Source organism: Malaya genurostris, chromosome 1 (assembly GCF_030247185.1).
Source record: "Malaya genurostris strain Urasoe2022 chromosome 1, Malgen_1.1, whole genome shotgun sequence".
NCBI classification, from domain to species: domain Eukaryota; kingdom Metazoa; phylum Arthropoda; class Insecta; order Diptera; family Culicidae; genus Malaya; species Malaya genurostris.
The window spans coordinates 35002094-35023839 of record NC_080570.1 but is presented as its reverse complement, the minus strand read 5'-3'; the positions used below and the strand labels follow the sequence as shown (position 1 = coordinate 35023839).

At 38.7% G+C, this 21746-nt stretch overlaps 1 protein-coding gene across 3 annotated transcripts; it reads right to left on the bottom strand.

The window, feature by feature from the left end:
* Positions 1–4167: 4167 nt before the first annotated feature.
* On the bottom strand, positions 4168–21359 carry LOC131436573 (probable multidrug resistance-associated protein lethal(2)03659). 3 transcript variants are annotated; one of them, XM_058605367.1, is made up of 10 exons: positions 20615–21359; positions 13981–14218; positions 11815–13415; positions 11461–11758; positions 11255–11405; positions 10958–11188; positions 6187–6479; positions 5796–6065; positions 5497–5669; positions 4168–5438 (listed from the first exon to the last, which is right to left on the bottom strand). In XM_058605367.1, the coding sequence occupies exons 2-10, from the start codon at positions 14113–14115 to the stop codon at positions 5198–5200; spliced, it is 3393 nt and encodes a 1130-aa protein (XP_058461350.1). In that variant the 5' UTR covers positions 14116–14218; positions 20615–21359; the 3' UTR covers positions 4168–5197. The 3 variants fall into 3 exon arrangements, with proteins under 3 accessions (XP_058461350.1, XP_058461360.1, XP_058461370.1); XM_058605377.1 differs by lacking the exon at positions 20615–21359 and having other exon boundaries at positions 13981–14540; XM_058605387.1 differs by lacking the exons at positions 4168–5438; positions 5497–5669 and having other exon boundaries at positions 5878–6121; positions 20615–20920; positions 20998–21359.
* Between the last annotated feature and the right edge of the window lie 387 nt (positions 21360–21746).

The window sequence follows — 21746 nt, the reverse complement described above, 5'->3', positions numbered from 1 at the left end:
TCAAAACGACACAGGTCGAGTGTCACTAATTCGGTGCACAGGCAGACGGACGAATGAAACTGGAAACGAAAGAAAACGGTCCAAGTAGGCGAATATAGTTTTACTGGGATGTAAATCGAGGATTGTCACTTTTTCAGTTTCGTTGATTTCATGGAGATTTTCTACTCTAAAAGATAATTGTTTTTGTTTTATTTCTAACGAATACTTTCAGAGGCCCAAGTGAACGAAAGCTGCTTCTTTACCGAACAATGCGAGCAGATGACCGAGCAGACCGAGTGCCGCGATGGACGCTGCATCTGCCGTTTCGAGATGAATCCCATTTTCAAACCGGACGGCTCCGTCGAGTGTCGAGGTAAGCAGGCATCCCTTCGTTCGTTCGTTCCGTTACTGGTGTACTGCCAAGGAGTTTTGTTTAAATTAATTGAATTTGGCCCGAATTCATTACTGCAAGATACGGGCCCGGTGCGGTAATTGGGTTAATTGGGAACAAATAACCGTTGATTTTATTACTGCCGTTGATAACCTCTAATTTAATGCTCTTGAGACAACCGGATGTAGGCTGTTAGGTTTGAAAACGATATTGAAATTAATTCTATTAAATTCCTTGAGGTTGGCAACCGCAATACCCCAATCCCAATCGAATCTACTCAATTATCGCAGTTGTTTTTTAAACTGTCAGTCGTGCACCAGAAGTCGCTTTTACAATTAGTTGCCGCATAGAAATCAATTATCCCTACTAATTTTATTCCTTCCCTTTATCCGCTTTTCCACAGCAACGATGAACAAACCCATCGAACCGGTAAAGTACATCGATCCGGCCATGATCGGTGTGCTGGTGGCTATGGCAGTCATGTTCATCATCATCTGCGTGGTGCTTCGTCTTTTCAGCAAGTGAGTACTTCTAACCGTTTGTTTCACAACGAGTAAAATAGCGAATATGATTTGTTCAAAAACTTCTACGGTTATATAAAAATAATAGCATTTTATATAGTCCCAAACAATTATTGGGTAACCCATGGATTTGAATGAGGGAAAAATTCAATGTAATGTCAAGTGTCTTAATCGGGTTAACAAGCCAAAAGAAAATAGAATCAGCTGAAGTCCACTAGGAGCTCGCTAGTACCTATTATCTTTCTCCGGACAGTACCAGCCTAGATGCCGTGTGGAATCTGGCGAAAAAAAAACTTAACCAAGAATAGATCCACTGGGTTCCTGTTTCCATGTCGTAAAAGGCGACAATTGCAGGAATGTCTTTTTCCCTTCAGTTATCAACATTTTTCAACTTTTCACATCTGATTACTCTTTCTTATTAAATTATCCCTTCATTCAACTTAACGATTTCCGGCTAACTTCGGAAAAGAAGTTTTATTTGGTATTTTTTCTTCTTCCATGTTCTTGTTTCTCTTTCACGATTATAAATTGAATGATGAAAATCAAATATTACGATAATAAAGTCGTAAATTCGTTTTCGCCTGAGACGTCAGAACAGCCATTGCACTTCGATGCAAAAAAGTGCATTGTATATAGCAATGACTTCACGTCTGCTTTGCGGATAAGATTGATCCGTAAAGTGGCATTAGCAGCCCAACATAATTTGTTAATGCAGTCATGTGCACTTTAGCATAAACCGGTACCCTCGAGCTACTCATACCTAAATGACTAAATTCGTTTTCGCAGAGATAACATAGATCTCGGTAGCCGGCTGCCTAGATCAACTAATATAACAAATTAACAATTTTTCGCGGTAAATAATAAAGTGAAAATAATAAACAATCAAGACGCACGTGAAATCCGTTGAATTGATATAATTTATAGAATATGTCACTAAACACAATTCGAAAAATTCTTGTGAATTTACATTATGTCAGATGCACGTAAATGGAACATGTAAAAGAAAATGTAAAATTGTGTAATTTGAAAATTACCTGGCAATAAAACGAATGCAATAAAAATCAACAACGCGACTTGAACCGAAAAACATTAGATCACAAAGCACACCAGATAGTCGACTGAGCCACAGAAGCACATATCTGTTTGGCTGGTAAATCGTGCATATAAATTCATACAGTCTCACTTGCTAGCCGAGTGCAACTTACACTCGGAGCCAGTAAATTTCTGTACGATTGGAATACTGCGTCATTTAAAAAGTTAAGTAGTTTTGAATTGTATCATTTGTAGAAGTATGTCACTTGTAAAATTCATAATTTCTTTCTCTGAATGAATCAACTATTTTGTCTAAATCCTATTTACTCGTTTATGTTGTAGCATGAACTTGTGACTTCGTCTTGGCTCTCTTGGTCGAATGTTTGGATGGTGGCGTGATAATCGAAAAACGACCAACACGTCATAATTTTGCTCGTGCATTGCGTAAATTCGAACGACTAGCAGCACAGTGATGCCAAGGTGGCAGAAACCAAAAACATTTTTTATTCATTTGAAATTTTAATGCTATTAAATTTTCCGAGAAACTTAAGACTCCTTTAGTTCAAATTTTGTAAATTGTTGAATGAGAAATATACTCTCCAGAACTATTTTTAGGTTGAGATGCTGGGAGATTTTTTTTATTCCTTCCATATGAAATGTATGGCGTTGAAACGATGTTTTGTATCTAGAGTTTCGAATAGTCAGGAAACGACTATAACTGTTCACTAGTTATTGATTTTGTAACAAGTGTCTCTATTTTTTGCTACCCAGCGTGTTTCTGTAATTCAGAAGCTTTTCTCAATTTTTCGCGAGGTTGAAAATGACTATTATGTCTCAGGTGCAAATTAGCTTTAGATGGAAATCAGGTCGATTTGGTCTGAAATTAGGACATACAAACTGAAATAATTTGAGCAATTCTGATCGAATCAAATATTTTAACATGTATTATCGAAACAATTTTGAGTCACAACTTCTGGATAGCATTGAATGATTCTCATAAACGTTTCAAACAAATTTGAGGTTTTCTCTTATAAATCGATTCGAAGAGCAAAATTATGTATATGGCGATGTGAAAACGAATCAAATCTAATCTTGAATCTTGTCAGCTGATGAACAAAAAGTTTGATATCGGATCGATTCCCACACTGATAAAAATTGACAGGTTAGACTGTTGTGTTTTACATTTAATTTCGTCGCATATGGCTCGCACATTCAAATTGCAAATGTTAATCACTTCAAATCTTATGTAAATGGAATCCATTCAAAACCTTAAGCGTAATAATACACTTAAATTTTATCAATCAAACAGTAGATATATTTAAATTGTATAACATTTTATATTCAATTGACTTGACACTTGCTATTTAAATGTTAATAGATTCATGGGTGATGACATTCGCACACTTTATATTTATGCGTTAAACCTTTAAAAACAAATGAAGTGAAATCGATTTCTTAGCGCACCTACATACATAAAACCTATGTAGAGAAACTCTTTTAAAAAATGTGTTGATTTTTAGCAGTGCAGTTCCCGGTTCCGAAAATACCGGAAATAGTGGTTCCAGATGTATCGTAATTTACAACCAAACTCACTTCATTTTCTCAGAGATGCCTCAACCGATTTTCCCGAAATTAGACTCAAATGAAAGGTTTTACCGTCTGTTGGATTGCTGTTGAATTTTATCCGCGTCCGACTTCCGGTTCTGATTAAAAATGAAAAAGTTATGTTAGTAAATGTTCAAACAATTTTTTTTGTTTTCATTGAATATTCAATGAAAAGTTGTATAAAGAATCCCCATGGTAATATGAAAGAAAATATGAGTGTTGCGTCACACTAGTTCTGCAGATAGTTGGTGCTACCGTTCATAGAATTATGTCAGTTTCTTTGGCCCTTCTGGCAACTCAGTTGCTCATTTTGTGTTCTTGCCAGAGATGCCATACATTTTTACATACGCATACAGAATACAGATTTGGTACAGATTTTCTAAATTTAAAGCGGATTTCCCAAGAAACAAAAAAAAGCTTTTTCTTATGAGCAATCGATAAGTATTCGAATACAGTGACGAGAAGCAAAATCTTGGCATTATATTTCTTTTGTGGAATTTGACCTTTCTGTTCCAACGGACAGATGGAAAGAATTATTACTCATTGATTCTACCATTATACAGCCATAATGTGTAGGACTAACATCTTTTAACATCATTTTATTGGTGATATTTAATTCTATTAGTGAATACAGATAATACAGATTTTTTATACAGGGTAATACAGATTTCCTATGAAAAAATCTGGCATTTCTGGCTCTGTTCGCCATCATCATACCCAGAGATGTCTAGATTTCTTATGACATTCTCTGTTGCATACTTTTGAGAATCGAGTTTTTCGCAGACTTTTGAAATGGCCTTCACGTTTTTTTTTTTCTCGCCAAACTATGTTTCATACTTTATAGAGAAATGAAGCCCGTAGACATTTTCTCCGGATTTATAGACTACCACTCAGCTTTGAATAAACCTGCATTAAAATCGATCGCTTTTTGTCTGCCACAAAGTCCGAAGTGCATTGAAATGCAATAGTGAAGTACTCTTGCAATAGCCGGTGAATAAAGTTACTCGAACGTAAAAATAGCGTAGTTTTTTATTGACAAAAGTCCGCCAAAGTCATTCCACTAGTGAGTGTTATCATTGCAACTGTTTGTTCGTGGCTATTCGCTCCCCACTGTCTTCTGATCTTTTGGCTGCCTTGATGATCGCTGTGGTTGTTTGCGGAACCCAAATCAGAAGTACAAATCTCATAATAACTAGGGAAACGTGCCACTTGAGCCAATTAGTTCTGATTCCTGAGAGTAAACCGACAAATTACTGCCGTCGCTTCGCTGGAATATCCTGGCGAGGATTTGATCAATGAGTAATATGAAAAAAGTGTCATTTCAGCACTAGTTGGATAGAAACGAGCTTGTAATATGTCATTCTCAGGAATTGAAAATTCATGAAGAAGGTTCTCAAAATTCGTTGTAGAAATGTTTTATCAAATGTCAACTAATCAAGTCAACGTCAGCCCGGTTATGCCTCTGCTATAACTGACTCATTTATTTTAATATTTAGACTGAATCCGAACTATTTTCACGAACACAGAGATGAACTTAAACTTGATTATTTGTGCATACGGGAGGACAGTTTGTCGATAATTTGGAAACTATCATAACTTTTTTCTGGGAGAAGTCATGAGTAGGATGGACTTTTCCAACTTTTAGAGTAGATGAGAAAACATCAAATTTTTATTCATCATGCGACCCTAGATACCCTTTGGCATCCATGCCGGTTTCATCGAAAAGTCGTCGAAAGAATCCATTCGGTTGACGCAGTAGATTCGCCGGGCTATCGAGTTCCACCAGACGGCCTGCATCCATCACCAGAATCCGGTCGTTGTCCATTACGGTGTGCAGCCGGTGAGCAATGGTAAGAATAGTGCAGTCCCGGAACTGTTGCCGTAAAGTGTGCTGAATCAGCCGGTCGGTTCTAAAATGGTTTTTATTTTTTTGTTTCTAGACTAAATACAAACAAACGGAACCCTTACTCAGGATCTACGCTGGCCGTCGCTTCATCCATAATTAAAATTCGGCTGTCTCGAAGAATGGCTCTCGCGAGACAAATTAGCTGCCGTTGGCCGACGCTGAAGTTCACTCCTCCCTCGACCATTTTGGTGTTCAATCCGCCAGCATAGTTGGCAACTACGTGCTTTAGCTCGACCTGCGACCAGATAAAAATTAATAAACAATGGCGAAGGGTTGGTTGAGTGTAGAGCACATATTTTGCCAAACTCTCTGTGCACCGAATTTCTATTTTCGTAAACTCATTAATACTGTATGTACCTACTTGTTCTAGAGCCTTCCAAATTCGGCCGTCCTCCAGCTCACCGAATGGGTCTAAATTATTACGCAAACTGCCGGAGAATATCACTGGCTCTTGGGGAATAATGGAAATCGCTGCCCGAAGCCGACCCAACGGTACGGATCCGGTACTGACGTGGTCTAGTTCGATGCGACCCTTCGATGCTGCATCTCCCTCGATTGGCACCAGGCGAAAGAGAGCCTGAATTATTGATGACTTACCTGCTCCGGTGCGGCCAACGATGCCCACACGTTCCTGGTGCGAAAGTTAAAATTGACAAAAGCCGAGACAAGTGTTGCGTTTTGTGAACACTAAAAATTGATCCGGTGAAATGTTTTCACGAGATCGGACATTATTGATTGTAAAATCTACAAACCTTCGGTTTTATCTCGAAGCTAAGTTCCTTCAGGACGGGCTCAGCATTTGGAGCGTATCGCAGGTATACGTTATGAAACGTAATTCCTCCCTCTTTGGGCCAATCTTCGGCAAGCGTTCGTAGGCTTTCCTCCGTAAGATCCTTTTCCGGTTCCAGTCGGGCGTACTCCAACACTCGTTCCACCGATGTCATCTGATTTTCGAGCTCGGCCGTCTGCCGAAGACCCCAATTGCACATTCCGATCAAATTCAGCACCTGAGTTATGACCAGGCCGACATTTCCGCTGATGATTGCTAGATGAGACGGAGAAAGTTTTCGACAATTTAGTTTTTAAAATTTCACTTTACTACTGACATATTTGAGACTTTTTTCAGAAATGATGCACAATTCCTGTAGATTTCAGAATTGCAAACATCATTCGGATTATAAACTGAATTAGAATTTCGGTTTGCTCAAAGAGCAGCAGTACGAAAAAAATCCGTTGCTGCAATCGAAATTGAAAAATCTTGGAACAAATCGTTCAAACATGATTTGAAATCATGACTATAACCTATGATTTATATTAAAATCAATTCAAATCTTTGGCAATGATTCATTCCTTTTTGACCGTGAGGTCGTTCGTCGAAGGAGTGGAGAAATATTTCCATTTAAGCATTATTTGTTTTCTCTTGTATGTCGTTGTTATTTTTTCTCTTAGAGCTGAGATAATCTCTCATAGTTTGGAGCTATTGGTGTACTGGTCACGTCTTCGTCCATTGATTCGTCTCTGGTGGTACTGTTCTGGCCATATTGATATGTGGTCAGCTGATTGTCGTTGGTCACTAGCGATTTACGTCGATGCATTGTGTTCTGACCGAAAATCACACAGAAAAGAATTGCGTCGTTTGGGATGCCAAAAAAATGGCGGGTGGATAATGTCAGACTAGATGGCGTGACTATGAATAAAACTGCTACTACAGAGAATTAAAAATAGTTATCTTTAGTTGATTGATAGTGTGAATTGTCCATGCTTTCACTTCTTCGTTTCAAGCATTATAACAACGCTCCTATACTGAAGTTGGGGAAATTGAGGAATTTCAAACCATGGTACATATCGAACCACAGACTACGAAAAAACAGCATCCAATGTTATGATTTTGACGTGGATACGTCTTACTTTACTATGGGGCGCCTTCTTAAAATTTACCCTCTGGTAGAGTGATCAGTTTTTGAACGTAAATATCTTTTGTTGTATTTAACGTATAAACCAAATTCTTCCTGCATTTCATTGGAAATATGATCATCAATTTATGGTGTAATTTTTCGATTGTATGACATAGCCACAAATAATTCAAAATTAAAGATTTCTGAAATTTTAAGAATCAACGAGTATCAAAGAAGAAAACTTGTTTGGCTTTCTCGTACCCGCGACGACGGTTTGGAGGCAGTGAAAGACATCTAATTTCTGCAGTTTCTAAATCCAGTTCCAGAATTTAGGACTAGGCTAGATTTTTTCAAGTTCCGGAATCCAGGTCCAGATTTTGGTTGCATAATTCTGATTCAGAATCCCGGTCCTGAACTCAATTCCAGAATCAAGTACTGAAATATGATCCAGAATACAGGGTCATATTTCAGTTCCAGAATCCGGATACAGTACTCGATTCCGCAATGCAGGTCCAGAATTCGATTTTATATCTCGGTTCCAGAATTCAGTTTTCGAATTCATAACCGAAATTACAATCCAGTTCCAGAACATTGTTGCAGGTCCAAAATTCAGCTACGGAATCTACATCCAGAATCTAATTTCAGAATCCAATTTTAGAAATCTGATCCAGGTTCTATTTTCTGGTTCAGAATCCAGGCCCAAAATCCCACTCCAAAAATCAGTGCCAGAGCTCAAGAATCCTGGTTCATATTCTATCCTAGAATTAAGATCCTGGATGCTGCATTAAAACACAATTTCAGTTTTCAGGTACACAATCCAGACACAAAACTCTCAGTACCAAAATTGACTTCCAGAATCCAGGTTCAAGCCTTGAATTCAGTTCCAGAAATTAGTACCAAAAATAAGCTCAAGAATCCGAAGTGCGAGTCCAGAACTCGATTCCAAAAAGGAATTTTTGAATGTAAACAATCCTTTGTATTCATATTCACGTCATTCGGTTATGTCTCCGACATTGCTCACCTGCATTTTTTTTTCATTGCGAAGTTATAAACGAACGTTTTACATGAATGTTTACTCAGATGGTCTAAATTTTTAAAGTGGCTCGAAATTCCGACGGTTTTTCAAAATAAAAATATTGAATGTATTATTATAATGCTTAAAATTTTGAAAAAAAATCCAAGTGTTGTTTGGAATTCCCCACTTTCTCCTACAACTTAATGGGCCGGGGTAAAAAATCGTGATCGATTATCGTATTCGGATTGACCGGGTTGAAATGAACAGAAATCAAAGAAAAAAGTGCACTCGATTTTCTCGGAAACCGCTGGAAAAATTTTCGCATGCTAAGATTCAAATGAATCTTTTTTTAGTCCAATAGCAGGCTATGAAATTTTCGTCCAGATGAAACTTTCAGTCCCGATTTTCTCATAGACTGATTAGCAGAGTCATTCGATTTTCTCATAGACTGATTAACAGATTTCAACAAACGTGCTTTTGATTAAAGTTCTTATAGTTCTATAGTTAGCTATTAAATGTTGTCCAATTTCGGTTCTATGTTTCGGAGTAACATGGTAAAATATGTAATGAAAGTGTTCACGAATTTCTCGATTTCAGAGACCGCTGGACTATTTTTCATGAACAATAATTCAAATAAATGATCTCATGGTCTTATAGACCGTAACGAAAATTCATCTGGATCCGACTTCCGGTTTTCGCTTGAGAAAAACTGAAACCGACCCAGGATAGTTTCATAAAACAAACACTTTTCACGAAACTCTGTTGCGTTCGCTCTTAGCAACGGGGGTTTGAGCAAACCTGATATAAAAATCTGGTTCGAAACATGCTCGATTTTCAGTTCAACAACGTTAAAACTAGGTTCGAAACTAGCAGTAAGGGTGGAAACTGGGTTAGGTTTTGCATCAAGCGAAAACGACATTAGATTCATATAAAAGACATCATAATCCCATAGCCTGCTAATGTGTAAATTGTATTCGAATCTGACTTCCGGTTTCGGAGTAAAGTGTTTACATAGCCTAATATGAAATTTTATTCGGATCCGACTTTCGGTTCTGAAGTATTGTGTTAAAATGTGCGAAATTTTGAAAGAAAGTGCACTCGATTAATTCGGAAATCACTGGAACAAATTTCACATACTAAGATTCAAATGAAAGGTCCAATGATTCCATAGTCTGCTGTTGGATTTCATCCAGATCCGACTTCCGGTTCCGGATTGACGGGATAAAATGTGCAAAAATTCACATGAATTTGTTGAACACCGCTGAAGCGATTTTTGGCAAACTTTAATTAAAATGTACACGGAAATAAATCTGTTAAAGCTGTCATGATTTAGGAATCATGAAACCAATCATGACTGTCAAAACGCAGCATGTCAATGACAGTCGCTATATAACGCCGCATTGATCGGCAATTCATATGTTTTTGTCCGGTTCTTGCAAAACATTTGATTTTGAACAATTTTCGCATTCAATCTTCTCATCCGAATTTTGCATTCATTGTTACTTAAACGGGATTTTAAAACTATGTTGCACTTATCCGATATTTACACTCAGTTTTATTTTAAGACATAACACCTGAAGTTATACTGCAAGAAAAACCATGATCATATCAATACCTTCAAAGTTATACTCACCAGTGTAAGGTGCATCACGTTTTTCAGTCAAAAGAGATCAAATAGTTCATAATTCGAGAACTTTTGATCATGGTGTACACACTTCAAAAAAACCTTGTGATTGATGCACATAAATGGAGCGTCGCAGTTCATGCAAACTCACTAGCAAGAATAGGTAAGATTGTGTGTGATTGGAATATTATGTGACATGAAATTCATTGAAACAAAAAAAACTGACAGCGATCACCGAGACTTGAACCGAGAATCGTTGGAGTACGTCCGTTAATCGACTGAGCCACAGATGCACACATCTGTTTGGCTGGTAAGTGATGCATATAAATTCATGCACTTTCTAGGCGAAAGGAAAGTACAGTCGGAACCAGTAAAATTCAGTTTCATCTAACATTAAGCCATTACAAGTGGAATTTTCTGACATTTGACAGATTAGGTCTTTTTGAATTGCATCGTATGAGGTTTTAAGTCACTTGTAAAATTCGATTTTCTTGTGTGTGTAATCATAATACGGAAGTATACTCTTATACTGAAATCATGACTTATTTTGCTTATTTGTAGAATCAGAATTCTGCACGTGTAAAGTTTTATGATCACATAGTCTACTATGAAATATTATCCCAATCCGACCTTCAGTTCCGGAGTAACGGAGTGAAATTTGCAAGACAATGGAAAAAATGCACTTGATTTCTTGAATATTACTGGAAAAATTTCACATACTTAGATTCAAATGAAAGGTCTGAGTGTTCCATAGTTTGATATTGGATTACATCCAGATCCGACTTCCGGTTCCGGATTTACAGGGTAAAATGTGCAAAAGGCCAATTGCATGACCAAACAAATATACTTGGCTTTTCCGATACCGGCAATAATTGTTGAAAAATATGAAAATGAATTTGTCTCAATTTTTCATATTAGCGATTATGCGAAAGGCATCATCACCCAACTAGATATATTAAAACGAGGGGTGTTCAAATATTCTAACTAACCTGTTCCCAACACCAGAAAGCTGAACACAACAACGCCAATATACAGACAGCAGACCAGATCCAGCCAGAAGGCGAATCCTCTCGTGACGGCACCGAATAAGAACGAAGCCGAAGTGTTCAAATCTTGCTTGGCATCGAATGCCGCCAGCAATTGACGCTCGGCTCCGAAAGCCCGAACGGTACTCAATCCTTCGACCGTAGCGTTTGTGTGGGTAAATACCGGGCTGCGAGCTGGAAGTAAAACGGTAAACAGTTCTCACAGTTGATGTCACAACCTAACTCCGAAGTACAACTCACTGATGGCCTCCACCCGTTTGACGTTGCGCGCCGTTTTCAGGAACACGAATCGTAGCACGTAGAATATGAGACCCATGACGGCCGTCGGTATCAGTAGCCAGCAGTTGGCCAGCGATACGATTGCGATGATTCCGGCTAACTCTAGAAAAAACTAGAGGGCAAGCTTTAGGACCTCGTCGAAGAAAGTTTAATCGCGGAACACTTACGTACAGACTGTCGATTAGCACAACCGGAAGACTGGAGTCAATAAGGCCGATGTCTTTCGAAAAACGGTTCATGACACGACCGGATGAGTTGGTGTTGAAGAAGTACATTGTGGTTCGGGTGATGCCACGGTATAAAGCCGAATGTAGATGCAGCGATGACCGTATACACATTTCGAAGAAGGCTAGGGAGTTAACGGACAGCAGAAGAGTTAGAACGATTAGACCTGCGTAGATGAAAACGTGATGTTCAGTTGTCCAAGTTGTTGCCATTTGCGAATAGTTCTCTTCCCAGGTAACCCTAGAATTATGGAACTTTTTGAGTACGTTATTAAGTAATTATTGCGTTTGACCTACCAGATAAACACGAAATAATCGGTTGCCGTGGACGATATTTGCCAAGCCAGTAGAAGCAGTCCTACGAAAACTACGAATACTGTACTCTTCACCGATTTAAGAAAGTCTGTGTACACTTTGAATCCAACATTGCCATCCATCTGAATTTCCTCAATTGTTTTCTGCTGTGGCGATTCCTGAAAGCAACTATCGTCAATCAGCAGTTGTTCGTTTGTAACATTTTGATCTTCTTTGATAACTTCACCGAATCCCAAATCAGTGAAATGCTTCTGGAGTTGTTCATACGATCCAGTAGCCGCAATGGTACCTCCTCTCATAATCAGAATATTATTCAATCCCTTCAAAAACTGCAACTGATGAGTAACCAACACGCAGATTTCTTTCTCCAGAAATCTTCCAACGCACTCTTCGTAGATTAGCTTGCCCACGTGTGCGTCTACCGCCGACAAGGGGTCATCCAGTAGATAAATGTTCGCCTTGCGATAAATGGCCCGGGCTAAGTTGACTCTGGCTTTCTGTCCACCACTCAGACTAACACCTCGTTCGCCAACTACGGTCCGATCACCACTTGGCCACAGCTGGAAATCTCTCGTCAAAGCACAAACTCGGACAACTTCTGCGTATCGATCTTCGTCGAATGGTTCTATGAAAACAATGTTGTCACGTACCGTTCCTTCGAACATCCACGGTTTCTGTGAACAGTAACTGATCGTTCCGTTGACCGTTAGCGATCCTTCCAAGACAGACAACTCCTTCATAATCAGATTAAGAAGAGACGATTTTCCGGAACCAACTTCACCGATTACCGCCCAAGTTTGACCCTCGTCGATAATCCAGTTTAGCGATCGCAGCTCGAAAGTAGATTCCGACCATTTGGCAGCGACGTTTCGAAATTCTAGTTTACCCAAGGAATGCTTCATGGTATCCTCAGAACTGATGTTAGGCAGTTGTCCTTCTTCCTCTACCAAAAACTCCTGTATTCGCTTCAATGAAACCCAAGCTTCGGCACACGAAGTAACAGCTAGTGGCCAAAACTCCACCATCGAATGATGAATTACGCTAAAAAATGATATTAACATGTAAACTCGCTGAGCTGTCAAACCATTGCCAGTGTACACGTAAACGACCAAACACAGAAATATCGAAATCTTCGGTATAATTCGTAGTGCAAATAGAGCTGATTTCACGTATGCACTTCCACGAAGAGCTCTCAGTTCTTTATGCCGCAGTTGCCGCACGATCGCTTCGAACGGCTTCTCCCACACGTACATTTTGATGACCTGCATACCCTGAATTACCTCGGTCATAAACTTGAACCGTTCGTCGGTAGCGAGGGCAGTCTGCAACCGGTAGCCGGCTGCACTTTTTCCCAACCAACCCTGTCCGGGGATGAACAGTAGCAGCAGAGCGATTCCGATGAGCCCAACAGGACCGATCAGTCGGTAGACAAGAACCGACACGATCACCAACTCAACGGGACCCTTCCAGAGGTCGTGGAAGAAAATCACAGCGTAGTCGAACCGACTGACGTCGTTGGACATCAGATTGATGATGCGCCCGCTCAGGCCGTCCGCCGACAGGGTGGTTGACATCTGGAAGATCTGTGAAGAAGATAGGTTGACTGTTGGGGAATTCCATGAACACAGTTTTTGCGATATCAATTGAAGCTTGCGAGGCACAGGTGAATTTCCAATAGTTTACATAAGATGGCACTACCGGTCTATGTCAAACTTCAGGTGTCACATGCTTGAAAAGAGTTACTGAGAAATGAAATCTGTTGTCCGTGTTGATTTCGGTCTTGGTTCTCTGTCAATAATATGGCCATTTTATTAATCATAAAGTTTAAAGATTTTAGTGGATGCAAATGATGATTTCAAGTTGGATAGATGATAAAGTTGGATAGTTTGTTTTGACAAGAACGATTGAAAGACCAGCTTGTCATGCAAACATATGGTGAGTTTGTTGATACTTCACCTTAGCAAATACTGCTAGATGCAAAATAAAAAAGGTGCGAAACAAACAAACCGACTTTCGGCCGAATTGATTTTGACACTTCGCCAATCGGTGTCATCATGGCGGCATTGGTGCTGCCAAACAACGAGACATGTTGGCTCATTGCCTATTCACAAACGGAAGTACGTACTTTCCCTAGCACCAGAAAATTACCTTTCGATAAATGAGCGAACAGCATCCGATGCGAATTTTCATTCCGACCTGCAACAGAAACAGCTGGTACACGTGGAAGATGGCGGACGGGAGCAGCACACTGAGTACGATTCCGGTTGCGTACAAGTAGGCCATGGTCGGTGTTATCGTCCGGGTGCCACCAGGTGTCGTTCTCGGTGGTGATTGGGGCTGGTCGAAGTACAGAATCAATTGGCCCAGCAAAAACGGTTGGATGATTCTGTCGGTACGGAACGAATGTAAAATTTGTGGTTAGGGTTGAATGTTTAAATGGGCTCCTGTATTCCAGGAGAGTGACCAAATTGATGTCAAATGATATGACATTTGGTGAATGTTCATTGCTGCTTACTGGATTTGAATAATTTTATTGAAACAGCATACGAATTGACATTCAATTGCGCTATTTCATGGAGGAAGCGGTAACGATTTGTAATATTTGTTGAGCAACCGGTCGCAACAAAAATTATCACGGAAAGCATGTGAATCATCAAATAAAGTCTGATGAAGCAAATATTTAAAAATTCAAACCCCTTTTAGTTTTAATACCGTACTGATAAATTATTGCGTCAAAATATAAAAATTGAACTATTGCGAATATACGGTTTAACGTTATTTAACAACAACCTATCATTCCACCGAAAACAGTGAGACAGTTTTCAGACTATCGAATTACAGAATCGTCATCTAGTGTTCATGTTACTTAAATTCAAAACTGAACGACGATAACAAATGCAATTTGTAGAATGAAACAGATTTCGGAAAAAAACTTTCGGTTTAAGTACCAGTACCAGGACCAGTTGTCTGGACGTGTACACTGAAAATAAAATTTGGACCTCCGTTTCTCGAAGTGGACTGTGCTTCGGCTTTACCGGATTCCGATTCCAAAATTATCTGAAATAGTGGAATTTACTTCGTTTTCTCAGTTACGGCCAGATCTGTGAACTGTTTCACTGTTTATCTTTTGTACCGAAATTCGACATTTGAAGAAATACCAGAGTGATATATCCAAATGTTTCAGTTTGTAGGTTATGCTAGTTGATGTCTAAACTTTTTGTTTCGAAAATTAAAGGAATATTTTTAAGAATACTGCAGTATTAAAGACTGTACAAGAAAAATAGCCACATAATTTCTCATGCAAACTTTTTATTGCATGGGTAAAAATTGATTAAATTTTGGGGAAAATTAGTTTAGAGTATCAAGATGGCTTCCAAAGCTAGTGGATGCAGGTGGATCGTTAAAAACAGTGGCGGAGGGTGAAGGCGGCTAAACAATCTACAGTGGGACCTTTTTGTCTTTCTCATATAAAAAAGTTGTGCAATCACTGTTAAAAACGAAAAAAACGAAACCGAGGCCGAGTTTCATATACCATTCGACTCAGTTCGTCGAGTACGCAACGTTGCAGTAACTTTTCTCGGAGATGGCTGAGCCGATATTCACAAACTTATATTCAAATGAAAGGTTTTATGGTCCTTTAGAAAGATACTGAATGTTATTTGGATCCGATCTCCGGTTCCGGGAATATGGAGTAAAATGTGCAAAAAATTGTTAAAATATGTGCCCCAGGCTAAACCAATTTCCTTGGATTCAAATGAAAGGTATTGTGATCTGACTTCCGGTTCCGGAGTTATGGGGTAAAATGTGCAAAAGCAATAAAATATCTCAGAGATGACCAATTTTTACAAACTTAGATTTAAATAAATGAACTTATGGTTCTATACAAAACGTCTGAATTTCTTTTGGATCCGATGCCGGTTTCGAGATTATTGGATAAAGTTAGTTAAAAATTTTATACTGTCACTTGAAGAGGCGAAAAAAAAACACATAAAAAATGTCTAAATCAAACTCAAAACTATTTCAATCGATATTCATTATCAGTAGACGGCCAAACAAAGCGATTCCGGTTATTCTTTCAAGAATCGAAGAAAATTATTTTAAAGAATACCACAGTATTATATATGATAGTATGATTGATATGAGAAAGGCATCATTATACCACTAGGTGGATTAAAAAAGGTTTTTTTTCTCGTTTTTCGGTGGTGAAGTCTAGGAACTTTTTTTTGCTCGCTAAACCGATCGCCATTTTTTATGAGGTGAGGCAAATCATGCCACTTGCTAAACAGTTTGGAATCGACAATTCGACCGTGTCCCGCGTGATAAAATTGTTCGAAGAGATCCAGACGATTCACGGCCTGGAGTTTTTCGTCGGAAAATCCTGCCCGGATGTTCCGGAGATACATCGGAAGAAGAAGTCGAATAATTTTCCAAAAAAAGAGCATGGTGTGGCAAGCGTTATGTGGGTGCGGCAAATTCAACAACCCGTGCATAACGACCGACAGCATCATCAAAATGTAACGAAATATGTTAAGAAGAATTTTTTACGATCCCACGAAGGCGGCACTCTGTTTTGGCCGGATGTGGAATGAAGCCAACCATGTTGTTTTAATGTCGAAGTGGAAAATGCGCAAAACTCGACTACGTTCAATGGAAGAATTCTTGGCGATTACCCAAGATTCGATTAACAGAGGTATTTTGGCCCACTTGATGATTTATTTTATTTTGACCCACTTTGTAAAAATATCCACCAAATGTTGTAATATATTTGAAAAACCCTTTCGCTATAGGTAATTTAATGTGATTAGCTTCAAATTGATGCAACATGGGTTATTTAACATCGGTTAAATCCCTAAAGTGGGCCAAAATATATTAAGTGGCCAAAATACCTTTGTTACCCTACTGATGGATCTAAGGTACAGACATTTACCCTAGGAGGCGGTTGAATAAACTAACTTCACAAAAAAGTTACTAATATGTGTTTATTCATTCTCTGAGAGTTTGAAAAATATCAAATTTAAAATGAATTTTAGGTGATATTTTCTCTCGGATACATTTTTTCTTCGAGTACTGCCCTTAAGTACACTGAGGTCTTTTTTTATGCGGTTTTCTTACGCGACTTTTTTTTATGCGAATTTTCAAAATTATGCGTTTTTTTTATGCGAAGTTTCAGAGTTATGCGATTGCACAAAACCACCGAGCCGACGCCAGCTGAGTTAGCCGCCGACCCGCCGTCGGAAGCGGCGGTCTCTTGTATACAAACCTGTAACCGCCTCGTTTGCCCGGTCTATTCACAGCTAGGTTTCTTTACCTTAGTTAGGTCCTAGCGAGCGATTGCGAGGTCGGACAGCACACGAGTAAAACGATGTGGCGATAAAGTCAAATTAAAATAAAATTTAAAAATTATTCAAGCCTTCTTGGATTATTTCAGAAGTACGATTGTAGTTCAACAAAACGGGTGTAAACATTATCATTTTTCAATTGTCTTTATTTTGAATCAATTCCAATCACGATATGAAAACTATTGAAGAATTCTGCGAAATGACCCTTTCGGCGAAATAACTCTTTTTGTGAAATAACCCTTTCGGCGAAATGACCCTGATCCGTGTGATATGAGAACAGAACAAATTGGCTCAAATGGCACGTTCCCCTTGATAAATCGATTTCGCGAGGTCATAACACAAACAAAAATTATTTTATCATAAAAAAAAGCATTCGATTAAGCGCATCCCATTTAGCTAAAACCACTCATTGAATATGATTTGCTCCTGGGAATATATTCTACAATCGAAAAATTCTGGAATTAGAAAATTTATCTTGCTGCGAAAAAATCAACAGTTTCGCACTCACCGCCTACTGAGGCTCAACTGAGTGGACGGCATGTCAAATTAACAAAAAACAATTGGCATATTAGCATTAGCATTAGCATTAGAGACCGCCCGTGTGTTGCTACTCCGTTATTGATCTGGACCAATTGAGATTGCAAAATGATTTTTTGAAGTAACATGTTTGGGAATAACACATTGTTTCACACTGTGCAAACTGTATTGAACCATGCATGCTGATCAATACCGACGCCGGCCACGTCCGAATGCAGATCTACTTGGGAGGGAAAGGATTGTTAGTTCGATGCATGTTGCTACTAAGAACCGAGGAATCCTCTGCATTCCCACATGCATCACAGGAGAGGATACTTTGTTAGTAAATGTTTTAATAATGTTATCATGTGTTTATTGCTCTGGGTAGCCGGCTACCAAGAATGTTTTAAAGTATTATGGTTTTATGTGTTACTTTGTGCTGGCAATATAATGCACGAAACAGTCAATCTCCGAAATTGACAAAACTCCGGACAGCCGGCTGTCGAGTATGCAGTCACTCGTTTATGCATCTACCTTTCGCGTTTTTTTTAGTCATGCAAAAAAACACATTCGGATTGATAAAAAAAGGTATCATCTCACTGCTAGGTGGATTAGGCACGTTTTTATAAATGAAACTACGTGATACAAAATAAACGAGCGAATAGGATTTAGACAAAAAAGTTGATTCATTGCATTGAAATATTCTAAACAGTTATTATAAAATCATTTTAAATCACCAAACAAAGGTCAACAGATTTCACACGCGTCTTGATTCTTTATTATTTCCGCTTTATTATTTTAATTATTTATTATTTATTTTCATTATTAATTGGTTATATTAGTTGATCTGGGCAGCCGGCTACCGAGAAAAATATTAATTTATTGTTTGAAATATTAATATCAAGTGTTTTTTACTATGTATTCAATATACCGATACATGTCATCTCTGTTATTAACTTTGTAATATAAACGGATTTGCGCAATGGTTGATTTTTATCATTCATTTTATAATCCTGAAAGACAATCAATAACATGGAAGAAGAAATCATTCCTAATAAAACTTTTCTACGAAGCTAGACGGAAATTGATAGGTTGAATAGAGAGATGATTTAGTAAAATAGAGTAATCAGAAGTAAAACATTGAAAATATCTGATAACTGAAAGGAAAAAGAAACTCCTGCAATTGTCGCCTTTTACGACATGGAAGCAGGAACCCAGTGGATCTATTCTTGGTTCATTTTTTTCCGCCGGATTCCACACGGCATCTAGGCTGGTACAGTCCGGAGAGAGCTAATAGGTACTATCAATCTCCTAGTGGACCCCAGCCCCTTAACAAAAAACAATTGGCATATTGTCGCAAAACTGAAATGTAGAGGCGCTGCATGTTTATAGATGATACTTTCAGCAAGAGCTGTCAAATCGGTAGGAAAATTTCTAATTACTCCGCCTTTTCAACGATTTCTTATGCAAACGGGCAAATTCATTTGAAAAATCATAGTAGAAGTTGAAGAAAAAGTTTTTACTCTGAGGTGGTAATGTTGATCTTAGTTCATTGTGCGAAATCTACCGTTTATTCAGAATAGAGCATTAAACTTGGTTTGATACCTTTTTAAAAATGCCTGGAAATAACAAATAAAGTATCCAAAATAAATAGTACTCGACCGCTATACATTCTAGTACTCGAGAAATCAATATTACACTGGTTTCTGTTTAAAAAAATGTTGATCCGAAAAAACCTAACCTTACCCAATTTCACACATTTCGGAAGATTTTTCATGTTTAATCGTAGTTTACAATAAAAAAAAGTAGTAGTAATCACTTTGAAATCGATTTTCTTCTACTCCGAGTGTACTTTTATTGCTGATATCTATTTATACTCTTGAATAAACGATAAAAATGTTGCAAATCACTTCTGCCGATATGAAAATTTCCGAAAGAATCCTCCTTTTCTTGGTTCCATTTTTCATTGGCAGGTGTCGCTACCGGTAAATCAGCTTTGCGACAATATGCCAATTGTAGCTATTGCACGGCTTGTTCAAATATAGAGGGCTTAGCCGATGTGATGTGACATTTAGTGGCCATTTATTCCATTGCCTTCATTATTAAAGTGACAATTTATGACAGTTTGTCACGAACGGATATGAATATAAAAAAAAATCAAAACATTTTGCACAGTGTATAAGAAACCGAGCGGTTATTTACGGAAGATCACACCACGAAGAAAAAAAAAAGGTATAAAACACTTCATGCCGGTATGGAAACTATCTTTGTTTCACCAGAACGAAAAAAAAAAACCGGTGGCATCGTTCAGAATAATAGAACAGTCATGCCGGAAGATGCCAATGAAAATCAAACAACGCCCTTGCTGAAGCAACTTGACACCCTTCCGCACTTCAACCAACGGTGGTTGTGGGTCGATAGTATCAGGTGGAAACACCTTGTGATTAAATGTGGAAAACACCTTACCAACGAGGTTGGCCATGCCTTTCCTAACCTAACCTAGCTATAGACAGATATGTTGTACGTTCCTTTCGAGTGTCTTTCAAAGTGGAACTGCACAAGTTGTGACACGAAAACACCAACCGAAGAAAGTGTCAGTGTGTGTGGTGGCAGGTAAAACGACACAAACAGTGCACATAAGAAGCTACGAAGTGCCGCGGCTTGTTTTGCTTATTTTTTCTTCTCAGTGTGTTTTTTTTTTCTTTAAACGGTTTCTCCATTCAAGTTCGTCAAAGCGTGTGATTGCTTCAAAGGCTCTCAAATATTTGTTTTGTTAGTCCCGGTTGGTTTGACATTTCTGTTGTTGCCCGCTTTGTATGAAATTTAGAGCGAATCTTGCTTTGAATGGAATTGAACCATTCCAAACTTTGAATTAATAACGTCGCCCGTTTCCCGGCACTAACAAAATGCCGCCGTTTTTCTCTCACCTGCATGCCGATTCCAGGCAGCTTTAGATTCCTCCAAATAACAAGACGCTGGTACCATAAATTTTCAGCACTACCTTGAGCAGTCTCCAAGGCTTTCGCTGCTGTGGTGACAAAACCGACGGCTCTGGTGGACGGCTTTTCCGAGGGGACTCCATCTCCTGCATCTTCTGCTGCTCCTGCTGCTTCCGCCAGCATTCCGTAAAACGATTTCCTATTTGATCACTTCGATGAGCAGGCAACGTCTCGTAGATATCCCCAGCAGAAATCTGTCTTTTCAGCCCAGTTTTCAATAGACCGAGCAGCCACCTGCATCGAAGTGGAAAATGGCAAAATAAAAAAAAAAAAAAACAAGAAGAAAAATGCAGCGGAAGTACAACACTTACCAGAAAAAATATTTGCTGCAGAGATGGGCTTTGGCGTACGGATGCAGCGGGCGGGAGGTCGTTTTGTTGAGATCCATCTTTGTTCAGCAGTAAGTACGTCGACGGTACGAGCTAGGATGTAGTTCACAGATTTGTTCTATTTAGTAGTAGCGGCAAGCAGCACCACAGAAGACTGGTTGGATGGCTCAAGCTCGAAAGCGTGAAATGAGTTAATCTTTTTCTGCCATGTGCCGGTTTGCGGATAACCATCGCAATGAAACCAAGTGTTGTTTTTGATAAGAAAAAATGGCAGTTATCTAATCGATGATGGTTTTTTTTCTTTTATAATGCTAATAAATGGATAAAGCTAAGTGGAAGCGAGTATGATGGATGCATGTTCCTATTTTAGAAGAGAGCGGCTAAAAATGTAAGAAAACTAAAAACAGGAAAAAACAACGATGATAGTAGATGAGATACGGCTACCAACTCTAACAAGTTGATCGTAGAAAGGTGTATGTATATAAACTGGAAAGTACAATAACGCAAGGATGAGATGATGAATTGATAACATAGATGACAACAAACGGAAAACAGTGGACATGAGAATACAATGTTAGAGCAAAAAATAGAAGCGAAGAATAAAAAAATAGAAGACAAAAAAGAAAACAAAAGATTGAAATCGAAGCCAGGATACAAACGATGAAACACGGAAGATGGGCGTAGAAACTTGGAAGGCAGGCGAAAACAGATTATTGAAACTGGAAGGTGAA